We start from the raw sequence: 19082 nt of genomic DNA, 5'->3' as shown, positions 1-19082 counted from the left end.
GTCTATTTCACAAGGGGTCTACCAATGAAGGTGAGGTTGGATTGAGGCTGTGCGGTCTATGGCACTTAGCATGGGGCCTGGCAAATAGGAGGTGCTCCATCATGGAAGCTATTACCATTATTAAGACACACAATGTCATTTAAACTTACAAAGCATTATCTTTGCAGCCAAATATCAATAGATATTTCTCCCCACTTGTGGACATGAATGAGAGCTTGGTCTGGAGCCCTGGTGTCTAAGCAACTGGATGCCTATTACCTTTGCAAAGCCAGCCTCTGCAACCTGGGTGTCCCTGCGACCATCCACCCCACCCCCAACCTGCCCCAGACACATGCTGAGCACAGAGAGGTTCTCCATACTGGTCTTCCCGCTAGAACGGACTATGCCACCCATCCGCTGGGGGAAGTTGTTTCTGGGGGATGGCCCAATGACCATGCCTGGGTGTGGGGCCAAAAAAAACGGAGCCAGGAGGACCCTGTTGGACGGATTCCTGGCTCTGACTTGAGCAGTGCCCGTTCTGCTTATAGGTGGTGCTTTCAGGGAACTTTCCAGACATGTAATTATTGATTGGATGCTGGTAATACTCAGCAAGATTTAATACAGCTGATCCTGGGTAGGTCCTTTAGCCCCTCACTGACTCAGTTCTCATCTCAAAACTAGGAATAAAAATACCTGCCCTCTAGGCCTTTATAGCTACCGAATTAGCTCCTAAGCAAGATGCTCTGTGAATGGAAAGACTCTCACACACGTACATTCTCACGCACACGGGTTACTAGTGATGGCTTTGCCCGTCTTCCCACCTGGGTGGGCTGCTGGTAAGATGGGAGGCCCCAGAAGTCCCTTTTTCCTACATTAATTTGTTCGTGTAAACTCCCCTCTTGACTGCAGCCTCCAGAGAGGAGGGCCGGTGTGCTGCTTGCTGGGCAGCAGGAGATGGACCATTAACTATGGCGGTGATGGTCCTACTGATCCATCACGCCAGTCAGCTCAGGAGGGGACATTTTCCAGGTGGGAGATTCATGAGCAAAAGGTAATCTCTCTCTAAGGGCAGACATGTCAGAGCCAAGCGCAGCTCAGGTGTTTGCTCTGGGAGGGGAGAGAGGGTGCCGGTAACTCCATCCCCCCTCCTGCGGAGTCTGGGTGGCTTGGCGCCGACTCGGATGCCCAGGGCTCTGCCCTCCTTGGGGCTTCTGAATTGGCCCCTGGCACCGCCTCCGGTCCTGGCGCTGTCGCTGATGATGCCCAATCAATAATTGCAACAGCAGCAGTAATGATAATACTCATAATGAGGGCTTTGTGTGGTCAGGTTGTTTCACTTAATTCTCATGACATCCCAGCAAGGCAGGTACGATCATCATTCCAGTTTTACAAGTTGGGAAACTGAGGCACGGAGCGGTGAAGATGTGCCATGTTACAGACTCATGGGCCGGGTAAGTCAGGATTCCAACCCTGGCAGTCTGACTCAGAGTCTAGACTTTTTGCCCGCACCCCCCGCCCCCACCTTATGCGCTGACCACCGCTTGGCTGCAAAGGAGGGAAGGAAGGATGGATGTCTTCCAGGCTATGAGGACGAAATGAGAGACTGTGTGTGAAAGTGGGTTATAAAATGTCAAGGGTCAGTGTGTACTTGAGTTTGTCACTGTTAGACCAGAGGTTGTCCCCTGAAGAAAGAAGCTTGTGCTCTCAGGGCTGGGACTCCTGGGACTCTCCCCTCCACCCTCAGGGCGCCCCTGCCCACAACTCTGAGGCTGCTCTTTCTGTCTGGGGCACCCGGAGAACAAACGCACAGCTCAGAATCGGGAGACGGGGAGCCCTCTGCCCTTGACCAGCTCATTGCCGTGTACGATCTTAGGTGAGTTGGCCTTTGTCTCTAAAGAGAAGGCGGCCCTGCCCTGGCCGGCTGCAGGGCTCCGAGGGTCTGCGAGAGCCTTTGTGCCACAGCTCCCAGTTCCGTAGCCTGATTTCAGGCACCACACAGCCACAGGGATGGGTGGGGACCGTCCTGGATGACACAGACCCAGAACACTTCCATCACCGCAGAAGTGTTCTACTAGACAGCATTGCTTGAGAGTTTACTATTTGTTTGCAGTTTTTTTCTTCTGAGGTAGAATCCTATCACCCCAGAAATTTCCTTCACATCCCATCTCTGTCAATCTCCGCCCCCCAACCCCGCAGGTAACTGCTGTTGGTATTACTTTTTTAAACCGTGAATTAGTCTTGCCTGTTTATGAAATATTTTGGTTGGCACGGCAAAGGTCCCCTGAAAGCTTGCACCATTTTTCACTCCTCTCAGGAGAACAAGAGTCTTGAGACTAATGATTCCCATCTTCTCTCCTCCTTGCTTCCCTGGCTTCTCCCACATCCAACAGGCAACATGGAATAGAGCTGGTCTTTGGGAACTTGAGGATGGTCTGCCTTCAGCTTGAGGGAACCGACACCATTCCACCTGCCTCTGTTTATGTTTGACCTGTGGGGACTGGGCTGTGTCCCTTTCTAGGAGTAACTGACTGTCATTCCTGGTGTTGGCTTTCTGCCACCCTGCGCAGGTCTGCCGGGCAAATGGGAGTGGGCGAGGAGACCAGAGGCGGTCACCTTCTAAGGACTGCCAGAGAGGGGGTTGGCCCAGAAGACATTGCTCCTGGTCACCCCCCCCCCCCCCCCCGCCCGGGCTGGTTGGCCGCTTGTGGTCCTGATCCCAGAGTGGGGGATTACAAGAGATTTGAATTAAGTCTGAGCCGGAAAGTGGGAAATTACTTTTTGCTTAAAATTCTGGGTAAAGAAACACATGTTACGTTTTTGCTTCAGATCAGTTGAAAAAAGTCTCAAGTAGGAAAAACCAAATCCAACTTTTTGCATAGATGTTATCACCAGGGCTTGGAAAATCCCCAGGTGTCGGCCTCTCCCAGTCACCGCCATCCCCGAGGGGTGGCCAGAGAAGGCATCCGCGTGCTGAGAGCCAGCTAGAAGGACAGGACCTGTGCTTCCAGGGACTTCTGAGCTGGCACAGAATGCCTTTAATTGACTTTTCCTGGGTGACGGAAGGGCCCCCACTGGGTCGGGGGGCGGGGGAGGGTGCAAGGATAAATGTCACAGCACAGTGCTGGAGACTTCTGGAGCCATCAGAGGGATGGGGGCTGGCTCTAGCACCCAGCAGGAGGGACCTCTCTGCAAAGGCTGGAAACATCACCTCCTGCTGTCTGTCGGTCTGCTCACTTCTCACTTCTCCCTTCTGTGTGCTGACTGGCAGCTGTGCCAAGATGAAAGAAAAGGGACTTGTGACCTGGATCACAGGAGGGGAAGGAAGGACAGTTGAGGACGCTGGGGCTGGGAAGGAAGTCAGGAAGGTTGAGTCTGGGAGCTGCCTGAGGAGCTGGAAGCAGCACATCCCTGGAGCTGACGGGAAGGAAGCAGGCCTGGAACGGTGAGGGGTCTGGGGGCTCACCTGGCAGCAGGACCATGGGGACCCCTGACAACACACGGTGGCCTGGCCACAAAATGACACGCCAGGAGTCCTCTGTGGAAAGAGAGACCTTTTTTGCTTCCTGGGCAGGGCCCCCTAAGTGACTGTGTGCAAGTGCACGTGTGCGTGTGTGTGTGTGTAAGTGCACGTGTGTGTGTGGGTGCGCACGTGTGGGAGTGTGGCAGTGAGAACCTCTGAGGCTGACCCATGGGCTTCAAGGTCCCTCTGCATCACAAGCTTCCACAGAAAATTAGGAAGTCCTAGAGGTCTGTGTTCAGGGGGGTCCCAGCCTCTCCTTCCTTCCCTCTCTGTGGCCCCAGAATTCACGGCATGGCCCTGTAAGTCCTGTCCATCCAGGGGGGCCACCTGGCCTGCCTGGCCCTTTCCCTTCCCTCCACCCAAGCACAGACTCAGAGAGAGAGAAAACTCTTTCCCTCCCTTCAGCTGGGACCTCAGCATTATCAACCAACTGTCACCAAACTTGAGTTTGAAATCTATATTTTGGCACCAGTCACCCACAGAGCTCAGCCCTGGATCTGCCAGGCAGGAGGGTCAAATCCTAGCCATTCAACAAGGGGCAGCGATGGGCAGCAATAGGGCTGGGGGTGGGGCACTGTTATGTTGGGAAGTATTAAATAAATGCTTTCTTATTTTGAATATGGAGCTATGTTCTACTATAGATTGGTAGAAACTCAGTAGAAAAGTAGTAAGCTCTCTGTCACTGGCGATATTCAAGCTGAGACTGGATAAACACTTGCCAGGGATCGTGTGTGTGTGTGTGTGTGTGTGTGTTTAAAGGAGGAATGGCAATACACATAACTATTGTAAGTTTGCACTAGATGAATGCTTCCCTTCATGTGCTGTCTTCCAGGTTTTTGACATATTGGTGTCCTGTTCATTTATACACTATTTTTTCTTTAAATAATTCACTCTTTTGGACATAAATGTATGTTTAAAGAAAACTTGAAATCAGTATCATAAAGGGAAGCCAGAATTGCATGTTATAAATAGAAAATAATGCTTAAAAATTCACCATTGCCACGACAACAAACTAAAGCAGTATTACCAAATCCTAGCTGGATACTGTTGCCCACCACGTCGTCTGGATCCAGATGGAGATGGCAAGATAGACCTGCTCCCATGAAGGCTTTCTCCTTGAGATCGTCAGAACGGTTGGGAATGAATTGAGAAGTGAACAGCCTCCTCCCTGGGTGATTCCATCTAATGCCTGCTCCCTTGGCCCCACTCCCAATCACCTGGACCAAGTATACCTTGGCCATTTCCTTCCCCCTGCTGGCTCACCCCCATTCCACCAGGTGTAAAATGAGGTGTTTGATTGAAGAACAATTGCTAGGGTCCTTTGCAGCTCTAATATTCTTTCCAACTTCATTGTTAAGGATTTTCCACTCCCATATGATTTTTTTTTTCCAGGGGGCTTTCATCAGCCATTGTCCAGGGAAGGAGATGGGGTCACTGCCGCCTCAGCTCCTTGCTAGTTCCACCATGAGCACCTCCCAGTCCAGCAGGCAAAGCTTGCTTTCCTGTTGGCCTCCTGCTCCAAACACTCAGAGCCTCCCAGTGCCCCCACCTCATCCTCTCTGCTTCCATGTCTGCTTCGCGTAGGCTAAATGTCGGTTTGAAAAATAGGATTCCATTAAAAGATTATTGTCTGCTTCCTTACTCAGGCTTGTGAGATGGAGCCTGTCCTCATTTGATTTGGTTCAGGGGCACTTTCAAAAGAAGGGGTGGGAGGGAGCCAATTTATCACAGAGTTAGACATCGAGAGAAGAAGGTTTTATTCGGAGCTTTGTTTATACTTGGAAAAGTGCTTTGAAATATTTTCACCAGCAGGCAGTTGGCAGGGTGATGTCCTGGTAAGCACAGCACCCATTCCAGAATATAGCAACACCTGACTTGAAGCAAGTTCAGCATGTGAAAATTAGGCTGGAGGAAGGAAAAGTACATTAGTAGGTAATTAGGCACTTTACACAGGATGGGTTTCCAGAAGGAGCCCTTTAAACAGGCAATCCCTGGTGACTTTTAAATAAAATTCTATTTCTTCTGAGGGTATGGTATGGACTTAATAAGATGACCATGTTTCAACCAGATGTATTTTCGGGATGGACTTCCTTCTGGAAACCACTAATCTGCTTTCTGTCTCCATGGATTTGCCTATTCTGGGCATTTCACAGAAATCACACAATACGTGGCCTCTTGTGTCTGGCTTCTTTCACTTACCATGTTTCTAAGGTCCATCCATGTTATAGCGTGTATGAGAACTTCATTCCTTTTTATGGCTGAAAAGGAATATTCCATTGTGTGGATATGCCAGGTTTTATTCATCCATCCATCAGGTGATTGGCATTTTGATGGTTTCCACTTTTTGGCTATTGTGGATAATGCTGCTAGGAACGTCTGGGCACAGACGTTTTCATTTCTCTTGGGTACACACCTAGGGGTAGAATTGCCAAGTCATATGGTAAGTCTAAGTTTAACCCTTTGAGGACCTGCCACACTGTTTTCCGCAGGAGCTGCACCACATTACATTCCCCCCAGCAGTGTACGAGGGCTCCAGCTTCTCCATCTCTTCACCCACACTCATCGTCTTTGGTTTTAGCCACCTGAGCGGGCATGAAGTGGAATCTCCTTGTGATTTTGATTTGCATTTCCCTACTGCACACCTGAGACTTGAACCCACGTCACTCAATTCCCAAGTCACTGCTCGGTCCACAATATCAAAGGAAGAAAAGGAGGAGCAATGATAGGGGGAAGGAAAGTATCTTCTTCCACCATTCCCTCCAACTGTGTCTAAGGGAGATGGATTTGGTCAAGGCCCCTGTATGAAGACTTTATTGAACATAATAAGAGGATGGGACAGTCTGTCTTAGATGGTACAAAAAGCCCAGACCAAAATAGCCTTAAGAAGGTGAGGGCAGAGAGGACTCCATGGAAACGTGGAAGCAGTTTATTTAAGATGTAATAATAAAAACCAAAACCAAACCCGTAATGGTACCCAATGGACAGTAGACATTGATACTTTGGTAGAGTAAAGGAGCACAGTGATCCTCAAGGGCATGTGTCGTCCACTCCCTCTCTCCTTCCAACCCTCCCCAGAGGCTTCCTGAGCCACAGAGCCACCATCTCTGCTTGGGCTGAGTCTGGTCCCCTGGGGAGGCTGGGGCAAAATACTGCTGAGACCCACTGCTCTTGTGGCTGGTCTGTCACAGGGTCATGCATTTTATCACTTTACAAGTGAATTACCAATCGATTTCGGTCTTTTTCAAAGGCTGATTACCATAGTTTCTACCTTTGAATCCTCAGTGCCTGGCATATAAATAGGCTTTCCAGAAAAGTCTGTTTAAGTCATTCATCCACCCATTTAACAAATATTTATCCAGCATCCATTTTGTCCTGGGTACTATTCTAGGCTTCAAGGATATGGCAATGAATGAAACAATTAAGAATTCCCTGCTCTCGTGAGGCTTACATTCTAGTAGCCAAAAGAATAAAGTGTACAAATTTGTATTTGAGACAATGAATGTGAAGGGAATTTGTAAGCCTTACCTGCTGTATACAATGAAGGATTATATTCATGAAGGAATGCTAGTAATACTAGCAACACAGCAGTTATGTGATGCATTGACTATGTGCCAGTCACTGTTCTAAAGTATATTATGAAGACGTGTATAATATAGACGAGGATTATGTACATAATATATATGAAGATTATGTATAATATATATGAGGATTATATACATAATATATATGAGGGTTACATAATGTGGATGAAGGCTATGTATATAATGTACATGAAGATCACATACAAGATGTACAAGGGTTATGTCCATAATGTATATGAAGATTATGTATATGAAGATTCAATGGAATGATAGACACACACACACACACAAAATGTAAGAATCCATTAATCCTCACAACAACCCTATAGGGTAGAAGTTATTATTATCATTTCCACTTTACAGGTGAGACAACTGAGGCACAGAGAGGTTAAGTAACTCGCCCAGGATCACACTGTGAGTAGGTGAGAAAGCCAGAACTTGAAGCCAGGCATGTGGCCACAGCACCTGTGTGCTTCACCACTGTGCTGTGGCCCCTCGCAGTGGGCAGGAAGCAGATAGGAATTTGGCATGAGCTGGCTTCCTGGGCTTTGAGGACTGGCTGCCATAGTTTCTTTTCATTGGTGTGGGCCTGGGATGTTTGGGTTGGTGGCAAGCCAGCCAGGCCACCAGAGTAAAGGCAAGAAAGTCCTTCAGGACACATTCCACCACCTCAGCCTGTGTGACCCATGACCTCATGCCCTGGAAGCTGACCCTCCCCTCCCAGAATAATGCTCCTTCCAACCCTCTTGCTGCTGTTCTCCTAGGTGTCTCTGTGGGAAACCCGTACTCATTCCTGGCAGCCGCTGAGTGCCCTCGTGGCTGGGGCAAGGGGCTAAGCGTCAGGAATCTTACTTCCGTGCCTTGTCTGCTCAGTCACCCAGGTAGGGCAGAGAGCCTCCTGGAAGCTGCAGGGGAGAGGAGGGGCGGGGAGCTGGGGGACTCACTGGGGTTTGCTCACATTTTCTCCCTGATGGGGTGAGTGTCTGCTGGGTTTCTCCCTGTAAAGGGCGGGTGGTCCATCAAAGGCTGCTCTCAACACCTTTGGTTCTGTCATTTAAAAACAGATGCGAGAAGTGCCTCTGAGCAGGAGTCTGGGGATGGAGAAACACGTTGAGGACCCTCAGACTCCAAGAGCTTAGGCTGCAAGAGCTTTCTGTTAAGCGGCAGGCAGGTAGGGCCAGCTGAATCTTGTTCACGGGCCACTGCCTGGGCCAGCGCCAGGCACACAGTAGGCGCTCAGGGAATGTTGAATGAAAGCGCTGACGAGGAGTGTGAACCCATCCTAGTTCAACCCTCTCCTTTTATAGGCAGGAAACTGAGGCCCAGCAAGGGAAGGTGACTCAGCTAAGCCAGTATTTATAGCCACGAAATGGGAGAGCCAGAGAGCCAGGCCAGGCCTCCAGCTGTGCACGTCAGCAGAGGTATTCTTTCCATGGCACCCGGTGGCCTAGGTCTGCAGACGCCTCCCCTAGAGGGAGAGGGAGCCCTTGCAGGAGTCCCCGCGTCTCCTCTCCCCCACACTCCCTCTGATCTCCAGGAACAGCTGCTCATTAGCAGCCCAAATTGGAAAGCCAGGAGGCAGGAAGGAGCCAGTTAACCTTTGCTGGAAGCAAAGGCAGGAGGGAAAGGAAGGGGAGTGGGAAAAGGGAATAATGACCATCACGGTATTGGCCATAACGTAGTGAAGCCCTACTACAGGCCTGGTACTGTGAGCAGGCCTTTTTGTGTGCATTATTTTTAATTCTTCAACATTCCTAAAATTAATGATTGCCCACAGTCAGATGATCCTGATGGCTGCTTAAAGCAGAGCAAATGACAGGAACTTTCTAAACAGAAGGGAAAAAAACATGCGTGGGCCCAGGGACCCCAGACAGGTGCTCAGGGGTCTAGTGCTCAGCCCAGCAGGGGGCAAAAGCTCCCACTTCATGAGTTGCGGGCTGTCTGTGGTCCTGGGGCCCACAGCCACAAGGTGTCAGGTTCCGATCCCAGCCCCACCACATGCAACTGAGTGGTGCCCTTTCCTACCCATAAAAGTAAGTGGACAAGAATACCTACCTCCCAGCGCGCAGAGAGGATAAAATGTATGTGCTGAAAAGGATCTCGAGTCCACAGTATGGCACACAGTAGGTGTTTGGTAATTGTTAGCTCTCTTTTCTCTCCCCAGCTGCAAACCAACGTCTACTTCCAAGAAAGATGATGGCCTTGCAACCTCTTCTAAGAAACCAACATTTTAACTGATGACTCAGAAACCACAGGTCTGGAAGCTCCAGCAGCTGCGTTCCAAAAGGTAATTGGGAGCCTCATAAAAACCCCTGACTTGTACACTTCAGAAGACTTGAAATGTCGTGACATTTTCCGGTTAATATATATGAAAGAACCTTGATAGAAGTTTCCCCACATTTGGTAACAATTCTGAAGAATTACCAATAATAGGTCATGAAGCTGAAAAGGACTTTTCTAAACTGCCGATGATAAAACACAGTTTGGTTTAAAAGCAAGAGTAACTGAGAGAGACAGTAGGGGGTAGAGAGGCTTCCCCTAGGTAGTCCCCGAAGGGCCTGACCGCCCCCTTCCTGGGCCGCCTCTCTCTGTGCAGGGAGCACGAGCTCTGGGGATACCTGTGCGGGGGCTGGGCAGGAACCCCTCGGGGCTCGGGGCACCCCCTGCGTGTACCCTGTGCGAAGGCTGGGGATGGGACGTATGGGTGGTGGGGGCTTGCTGTATGGGAGCCGGAATTGAGGAAGGACAGTGGGACCTCAGGCACCAGGTAAGGGAGTGGGGTCTGTGGCTTTAAGAGCCTTGTATTGTGGTGTCTCATCACCACCTTGAAGATACAGGGACGATCAGAAGGATCATTGTCTTCCCTAGATGGGATGAGGAGAAGTCCCAGAATGCCTCAGATTAACATTTTTATTACCTTTGCCAAATAAGGACTAGAACAGATTAAGTTTGGTTTCAGAAAAGCACTAAAAAAGTAATGTTTCTTCTATCTGAGTTTTGGGACAAAATTTAAACATGCTGCAGATGCCAGCATATTTAAGTGTAATGTAATAATACTGGATCTATACCTTTTTATTTTTCCTCTAACGATATAGCTGAAGCCCTCTCTCTTATCTGGTGTTATCACTCCTAGTTAAAGAGCACGTTAAGACAATCATTATAAAAATTTTATACACATACTTTAAATATTTTATTCTAATTTACAAACATGAACATATAATCATCTGGCTTTTTTAAAATTTATTATGGAAAATTCTAAATATATACAAAATAGGCAGAAGAGTATAATGAACCCTCTTGTGCCCATAATCCAGCTTCTAATATTATTGAATCATGGCCAAGCTTATTTTATCTATATCTGTCTTCCCAGCGTGCTATTACTTTGAAGCAGAACCAAATGTAATTTTGCTTAATCCCTGATATTTCAGTGTGCATCTACTATGGACTGAACTGTGTCCCTCCAAAATTCTTATGTTGAAGACCCAGACCCCGAAGTGATGGTTTTTGGAGATGGAGCGTTTGGGAGGTAATTCGGGTCAGATGAGGTCATGAGGGTGGAGTCCTCATGATGGGATCAGTGCCCTTGTGGGAAGAGACACCAGAGAGCTTGCTCACTCTCTCTCTTCACCCACATCCACCGAGGAAAGGCCACGTGAGGACATCATGAAGAGGGTGGCCATCTGTACCCCAAGGAGAGAGCACTCACCAGACGCCGACCTTGCTGGCACCTTGAGCTTCGACTTCCAGTCTCCTGAGCCATGAGGAAGGAACTCCGTTGTGCAAGCCACCCTGTCCCTGATAATTTGTTTTGGCAGCTGATGCTCCTAGAACATCTTTAAAAGACAAAGATTCTTTAAAACAAGCAACTAGAGCAATAATATTTCTGCACCTACAAACTGGACGGTTGACGCCTTCATTTCAGCAGGGATCAGCAGGTGGACTTCTGATGTAGGGCCAGGGCTCTTGTCTTGCCTGCGGTTCAGGCCCCGGGAGGCCCGTGTTGCCTTTCAGTGAAAACCACATCCCTAATGCATGATCTACAACTTGCGGTTTCAGGGTTCTTATTGCAGAATGAAAACTCAGAGAGATCTGGGGAGCTATGGTGGTAGAATCCTCCCAGGTAAGGTTCTTACTGTCTCCTGCCTTCTTTTATAGTTGTCTCACTCACACCTATTCTGCCATCATTTTGAGTTTTGTTTTTTTTAGAAATTCACTTTCACTGAGCATGTCCAAAGCATTCACCTTAGTTTTCACGGAAAGGACTCTGATTTCTGTGTTCAGACTTACTTGGTGTTTTGTAGTATTTAGTTACGAATTAACACCAGGCACAGCAGGCATGAGTAGGTTTGGGAACAAACACAGCCGATTCCTGCCAAGCATGCTACTCAGCTTGTGGGAGAAGGGCCTTGGAATGCTGGAGAGGGCCACGGTCATGCCACGGTGGGCTCGCAGAGGGATGGGGAGCATCACATGATTTGGTAAGTCTGGTAGGTAAAGAATGATGAAGTGAGCCTCTTCTGGCTTTTTTTAGAAATCTTTTTATTTTAGTGCAAATGGCTCCACATCATTCTTTTTATATCCTGCATAGTGACCATTGCATAGTTAGTCGTCCCATATGCCTTAACTTACATGTTTCTTGGTGGTAGACATGGAAGTTGTTTCTAGTTTTTATCTGCTCATTTTGCTTCTTTGCTAATAAGTAAAATGCTTGAGTAAGTCTCCTTGCGCATATACCTTCCTGTACTTTAACCAGTGTATCTTCAGGATGCATTTTTTTTTTTAAAGATTTTATTTATTTATTTGACAGAGAGAGACATAGCGAGAGAGGGAACACAAGCAGGGGGAGTGGGAGAGGGAGAAGCAGGCTTCCCACGGAGCAGGGAGCCCAATGTGGGACTTGATCCCAGGACCCTGGGACCATGGCCTGAGCCGAAGGCAGACGCTTAATGACTGAGCCACCCAGGCGCCCCTAGAGGATACATTTCTTAGTGTGGAATTGTTGTGTTAAACAAAAGATAGATATATATATTTAAAGCTTTTATTGATATTGCAAATTGTGCTCCAAAATCGTCTCACTAATTTATACTCCTGCCAGCAGTATGTAAAAGTGTGTATTGCGCACCTACCTGCTCAGCGACCATTACCAACCTTTTTCATCTTTCGTAGTCTGATCGATAGAAAGTGCTATCTTGCTGTTGTTTTTATTTTATTATTTATTTATTTAGAGTGAGCTTTAGCATTTTTTTCTGTGTTTAATGGGTAGTTGCACTTATTTTTCTATGAACTGTGTGTTCATATCCTTTGCTCCGCTTGTCTTTTTAAGTAGATTTATGAAACTCTAATTTAACAGTACTTGCCCTTTGCTTATCTTTGTGTGACATAAATTCACAGTAAGGTTTGGATGACTGTTCATCAGAAGTGTGTGCTCTCCCCTCTGCTGTGTGGAGTTGTCCCTGGGAAGAGGTCACCAGCTAGGGACGGCACTTTGCAGGCGGTTCTCCACTACGGCAGGTGGAGCCACGTGACTGAGCTCTAGCCAGTGGGCTGCGAGCCTGGAACACACACACACACACACACACACACACTCTCTCTCTCTCTCTCTCTCTCTCTCTCTCTCTCTCTCTCTTTCTCTCCCCCCTCTCCCTCCTGGCAGCTGGGTAGAATTTTTCACCAACCATCCTCCATGATCCCAAGGGTCAAAGCCGGCAAGGACTCTGTCAGCCTAGTTTCTGGATGATGTAGAGGAGGGGACCCGTTCTGTTCTGTGCTGTTAATTGAAACCACTGGTTAATTGAACCATTATGAATTTTACGGTTTATCTTTTTTTAAATAGTAGCCAGCCCCCTCTAACTAGTACACGAAATACCTAATAAGGAGCCTATTCTAACTTATATATCAAATATGTGTCGTGTTTGTCTTTTGACCTTTCCATGCTATTTATTTTTTAATCATACAGATTTATAATTTTTTTTAAACTTGGTCATTTTTTAAAATGATGTTTGCATTTTGTGTTATGCTTGGAGAGAAGCTCGCTACCCCAAGATTATTTTTTTAAGTCATTTATGTATCTTTTTAGAACATTTAGGATTTATATTTTTCATTAAAATTTTTTGCTTCATTTGTAAGTTAGTTTAGTGAAAGGTATAATGTGGGTTTCTAGCTTAGGTTTTTTTTTTTTCTTCCCCTTTAAATTGCTAAATTCCCCTTTAAATCCCCTTTAAATTCCACTTTAAATTTCTTCCCCTTTAAATAAATTCCATATGTTGAATAATCTAATTTTTATCACTGATTTGAATCACATTTTTGTCATTTACTGAAGTCCCATATGAGTTTAGATTTATATATGGACTCTGTTCTGCTTTGTGGATTTGTCTGTTCAGGCACTGTGCCAAAGTGTTTTCGTTGTTGCAGATTTATGATAAATACTTTTTTAAAAAAAGATTGATTTATTTATTTGGGAGAGTGTGCAGGAGCAAGCAGGGGAAGGGGCAGAGGGAGAGACCATCCAAGCAGACTCCTGCTGAGCACAGAGCTCCATCCTGCGAACCCATGAGATCAGGACCTGAGCCGAAACCAAGAGTCAGATGCTTAACCGACTGAGTCACCCAGGCGCCCCTATGATACATACTTTAAAATACCTGGTGAGGAAGTCTATCTTCTTTTTTCCCTATCATTTTCCTGGCTATTCTCATATTTGCTTTTCCAGAGAAACTTGAGAATAAGTTTGTGTAGTCAAGAGAAATTATGTTGATACTTTAACTGGAACTGCTTTGAATGAGGAAAACTGAATTTTTTTACAGCACTGAGATTTTGTATTCAAGAATATATGTCTTTTAATTTATTCAAATATTATTAAAATTTCTCACGGGAGGGTTAGAGCTTTTTTCGTACAGATGCTGCATGGTTCTTGTGCAATTCACTCTTAGATGCATTATCTTTATTCTTATAAATGGGATCTCTTCTTTCAGTAATCCTTTAATTGGCTATTGTTTGCATAAGAAGAAACCACCCGGGGCACCTGAGTGGCTCAGTCATTAAGCGTCTGCCTTTGGCTCAGGTCGTGATCCCGGGGTCCTGGGATCGAGCCCCGCATCGGGCTCCCTGCTCAGCAGGAAGCCTGCTTCTCCCTCCCCACCCCGCTAGTGCTCTCTCTCTCACTATCTCTCTCTCTCAAATAAATAAAATCTTTAAAAAAAAAAAAAGAAGAAACCACCCAAATCAATTCTAAAGCTTTTCAGTTGATTTGGATATATAATCATATTATCTTCAAATTGTATGAAATCTGCTCCCGCCTTTCAAATATACCGTATTTGCATCTTATGTTTCTCCTTATCTAATTGCACTGGCTTGGACTTCCAGAGCAATATTTAACAATGCCTTGTGTGGCAGATTCCTGTTCCTGAAGACCCTTAGAGGGGGTCCATTGCCATCCATTGGCTAAAATCCAACTCTCTCAGAAGAAGCAGGGCGAGTTTACTGTGGGAGGCCTCTGAGGACAAGCAGTAGCCCTTGCTAGAAAGGTGCTCCCTGACCATGCTCGGTCTAGTAGTAACCCCAGCTGCCTCAGCTCCCTAAGCCCACCTGCTTGGCCTCTCCTAGCACTGGCTATGTGGGGTGGACATACGCACTGTCTGTCTACCCAGTTAGCATGGAAGCTCTTCTGGCGCAGAAACAGGCCCTCTGAATCACTGCTGTTTCCCTCCAGCCTAGTGCCCTGCCTGTCACATAGGAAACCTACAATCACTATGTGGCCAATGAAATGACACAATCAGTTAGCCTTTTATTGTCTCCTATAAAATATGCCCTTCCTGATAACCGCCCCTCACATTTTTATAGCCCTTTGTGTTAACAAAGCCCTTTTGTATACATTATCTTGCTTTACCCTCTCATGAAAAGCCCTGTACGTTTTTCCTACTTGATTCTCGGTTCACAGATATGGAAAAGGAGAGTCAGAGAAGTTAAGTGACTGGCTCAAGAATTGCTCAGCTAATGAATGGCGGAGCGGGGTTCCATCCTCGCCTCCTGGTTCTTTCCGTTGGGCTGTGCTCCTGCTCGGTTACCCATCCTTTGGAGAGCAGCTCTGAAGATTTTCCATCTTGATAACGACAGCTGTTGGCTGAGGAGGAAAAAGGGAGAAAGTGAGGGAAGTTGTGCCCCGTAGAAGTTGCTCCTGATGTTGCCCCTGTCGGCAAAGGGCAGGTTTGGGTGGGAGTCCGGCAAGGTGGGTAGGGCTGGGGCCGCTGAGGGTGGTAGTGTGAGAGGGGTGGCAGCCTGCACCTTCTTCAGCTCGTTGGCCGGCAGCCTAAGCTGCAGGGTCTCGGAGCCCCTGGGAACGGTCATGCAGCCCTGGCCCCTGGGGGCTGAGTCTTACCCTCTTGCCTGGTGGTCCCGTGGAGGGTAAGGCAGATCTCTGGGTGCTGGCCACTGGGGGGACTTGGTGGCCCTCCCTGCACACACAATCCTGTTTTAGCCACTTTGGGATGGTCCCAAGGAGAGAACAAGGGTCCTTACTCTCAGACGCCGACGTTCTGAAGGGAGAGAAATAATGTAGCTCCTACTCTGTGCCAGGCTGGATGCTGGCCACCTCACATATATCACACTTCCCTGAGTCCTCATCACAACTCCAGAGTGAGGTCGAATGATGTCTGTAAACAGAGTCTCCGAGAGCGCCCCAGCTCACCAGCGTCACAGCTGGAATTCCAGCCTCGGGGGACTCCAGGGCCCGTGCTCCTGTGGCACCTCGCCACCCTCCCACAGGTTTGCACTGTAGGGAGACGTCCTGGGGCTGGGGGGTGAAATCAGGGAGGCTGCCTGGACGGTGAGTCACAGGAGGCGTGCGAGTGGCCTCAGGGGAAGTGGGAAAGGAGGCAGCAGATGGCTCTGAGAAGGATGGGCAAACAGTTTGGCCTGGCAGTAAGGAGAGACAAGGGGGATTAGACTCCGGCTCTGCAGTAAAGGGTAACTTCTGAGTCAGCCATACTGAAGGCCACGTTCCCCTGAAGGCACGACCTTGGCGAAACGGGGAGGTCAATAAGTTTAGCTACTTTTTCACCCCCTCCCCAGGCCCAGACTGCTTGTGACCCCACGAGGGGCCTTTCAATCAGCTGCAGATCAACCCTCCACCGCCTCCCGCACCCCCTCCTGCCCCTGCCCCACGTCAAGCTCCCCTCCTGGGCCTCTGCATATATTTACACCACGCAGGCTTTCCCCGAGCCCCAAAGCCTTCCAGGCTGCCCTAGAGAAGTAACGGCCACCGTTGGCTATTCGGGCGGTGTACAGGCTGTCAGGAGGGTCTCCCGGCACCCCTCACTGTCTGGGGGACCCCCCTTTGCCTGCTCCACACGTGTGTCTCACTCGGTGGGTTCAGGAAATTGGGGAGCTCAGCGAACACCTTCCTGTCCCACCTGGATGCCGACTTGGAGAGGGCATTGCTGCCGGCTTTCCTTTCCCTGGTTCCCCCCTACACAAGCAAAGTGGAGCCGCAATCCCGGGGGGGGCAGCCCGTCATTGGGCGACTCGATTTCACTATCAGGATGGAAAATCTTCAGGGGTTATTATTTTCCAAAGGGCTGGCCTCCTCCATTAGTGACTCCTTCAAACGGAATCCAATATCCTGGTAAATATGACTTTGAAACCAAATCTGGTGTCCCCTGCCTTGCCTTAATCCCTGTGAGCCTCCTGCCCATCACTCTTAGCTGACCCAGCACTGGCCCCCCGTGGCTATTTCCTAAAATGACTTGGCTTGGGAGGCGGGGTGGAATGAAAACGTCAGCTTGTACTTACGGATTGGACAATGAGGGACTAAGTCTGAGGCCATTGCCCTTAGAAATTTGGGCCCCTTAAACTGTAGGGGACAAGTAATCCACAAGTACACACACTCTCAGCAAGCATGAAAAATCCTTAGTCAAAAATCATATTGACATGGAAGGGTCCTGCCAGGGTTATAGGTTCTAAAACAAGATTGTGGGAGCCAGTTTCCCATAAACTTTCCAGAGACCAAGGGCATCCTTCCCTGTCTGTTTACCCCCAACACTTTAGCCCAGAAAACATCAGATTAGCACTATGAAGACCTATCTGGTTTCTTGTTAAGATTCACACACACATACACATGCACACAAGCACATGTATGCACACATGCATGCACTCCCTTATCTCTCACTTTTCCAGTTTATTTCCTTTTATTTCTTAAAGGAAATTAAGACCCTGCAAGGCTAAAGTAAGTCAGTGAAGTTTCTTGGAAAAAAACAGGGTTTTAAAGAATCTGTAAACAGCCCCTGGATTGACCTTCAAAAATACTTTAACTCCTGTCATCAATTTATACTCTTTGCTTAAGAGCCTAAAACAGTATATCACTTACGCCACATCTAATCACATATTCGAGATCATTCTCTGGGTCTTCACTGCTTTGTAATCCACCCCCGCACCCTGCTAAGTGCTTGCCCACACACCTAAACTCACAACACACACACACACACACACACAGGCTTTCTCTCTCCTCACAAAGACCTTCCTCCCTGCTTCTGCCCCATGCCTGTGTAGTCTGGCCCATCCCTCTAGGCTAAGCCCAGCTTCTAGTTTTGCTTCTCAGAATGCCAGGAGCATTTAGAATATGATTATACCCTCATTTTCCACCTGCTCTCACTTTTTACTTTCTTGTTTTGCAGGCGCTGAGCCTTTCTCCCTAACTAGATTAAAAAACTCCAGGAGGACATGTGTTCTTCTTGTCTGTGACCCATCCCCCTTCCCCGTGCCTGTAGCAGGTGCTGCACACAGTAGGCCCTCAAGAAATAGTGAATATTAAATAATTGAGAGTTTTGGTTTCCTATCTCAAAGAATAATTCTTAGTTCCTTTAAAAAAGCCAAGGAAAGTGAAGCAGAGGAAATGTAATCAGGAAACATTTGGACATTTTTCACAAGATGTTCTGAGAGTGTCTGCTTCTGTGTGTGCATGTGTGTGTGTGTGTGTGTGTACATGCATGCATGTGTGTGTCTACATGGGTGTGCTTGCCCTCCTAGGTATATATGTGATTTGGATCCAAGGCAAAATTAGGCTCATTAAGAAGATGCTTGCTGACCACCTGCATATGGGTGCATCCCCACAGTCCTTAAACTGTGCTCATTTGAGATGCCTTTTTCTTTGCACATTGTAACAAGCCCTCGGTAATGGCAGGAGCTAAGGCTGGAATGCCTAATGAGCTGTGGATTAAGAAATGATGTGATAGCATCTTGCTGATTGTAATTAACACGCGGCCTCTATTATGTCCTATCAGAGCTGCATCTTCTTGCTGACAAGTAATTCCCCAAAATAATCACTTGTCTTTCAACATCTCGATGTGTGGACTAATTGTGAAGAGCTCCTGCCTGGAAAGGCCACCCGGAGCAATTTGAGGACAATTATAAGGGAACTGGTAGCCGCTGGGCACAATTACCTGGACTTGAATGCATGGAGAGAGACCAAGCGAGGGGAATGAAGCGCGGGCCAGGCGTTCAGACAGCACCTGCCCGTGGCCGCTGGCTTCATAATGGGCTTTCCACACAACTAACATGTTGCCCTAGAGTAGGAGAATAAAGTGCTCATCAGGAGTACCTGAAAGGACTTGGTGTTTTTTTCCCCCTTAAATGATACTAGTCATGATTATCGGTAGAAAAAACAGAAAATATAAATAACAAAACCACTACCAATACCACCACCATCATCACCATCATCCTCAGCATCTTCACCATCAAAGTTGCTACCATTTAGGAACTCATACTCCATCCCACCCACTTTGGTAGGCACCTTAAATAGGTTATCTTTAGATCTAACAAAAATCTTGCAAGGTGGGTAACTACAGTCCCGTTTTATAGATGGGAAAATTGAGGCACAAAACCTGTCCCAGCACACACAAAGCAGTAGCTACGGGAGGTGGAATTTCAGTTTGGGTCTGTAGGTCTAAAATCTGTGCGCACATGCTGTTTCTCTCCTTGTCTTTTGACAGGATGATGACCGTTTTGGACGGGAT

The 19082-nt window shown here is 47.6% G+C and overlaps 1 protein-coding gene across 1 annotated transcript in view; it reads left to right on the top strand.

The window, feature by feature from the left end:
• DLG5 (discs large MAGUK scaffold protein 5) overlaps positions 1-11544 on the top strand; it is a 218555-nt gene extending 207011 nt beyond the window's left edge. Inside the window, exons 32-33 of the mRNA XM_032423550.1 lie at positions 9245-9367; positions 10509-11544. Coding sequence (XP_032279441.1) covers positions 9245-9318 — 74 coding nt within the window. The 3' untranslated portion in view covers positions 9319-9367; positions 10509-11544. The remainder of the gene's footprint in view (positions 1-9244; positions 9368-10508) is intronic.
• The last annotated feature ends 7538 nt before the right edge of the window (positions 11545-19082 follow it).

This window comes from Phoca vitulina, unplaced genomic scaffold, assembly GCF_004348235.1.
Source record: "Phoca vitulina isolate PV1807 unplaced genomic scaffold, GSC_HSeal_1.0 scaffold29, whole genome shotgun sequence".
Taxonomy (NCBI): Eukaryota; Metazoa; Chordata; class Mammalia; order Carnivora; family Phocidae; genus Phoca; species Phoca vitulina.
This window is presented reverse-complemented; position numbering and strand designations above follow the sequence as displayed.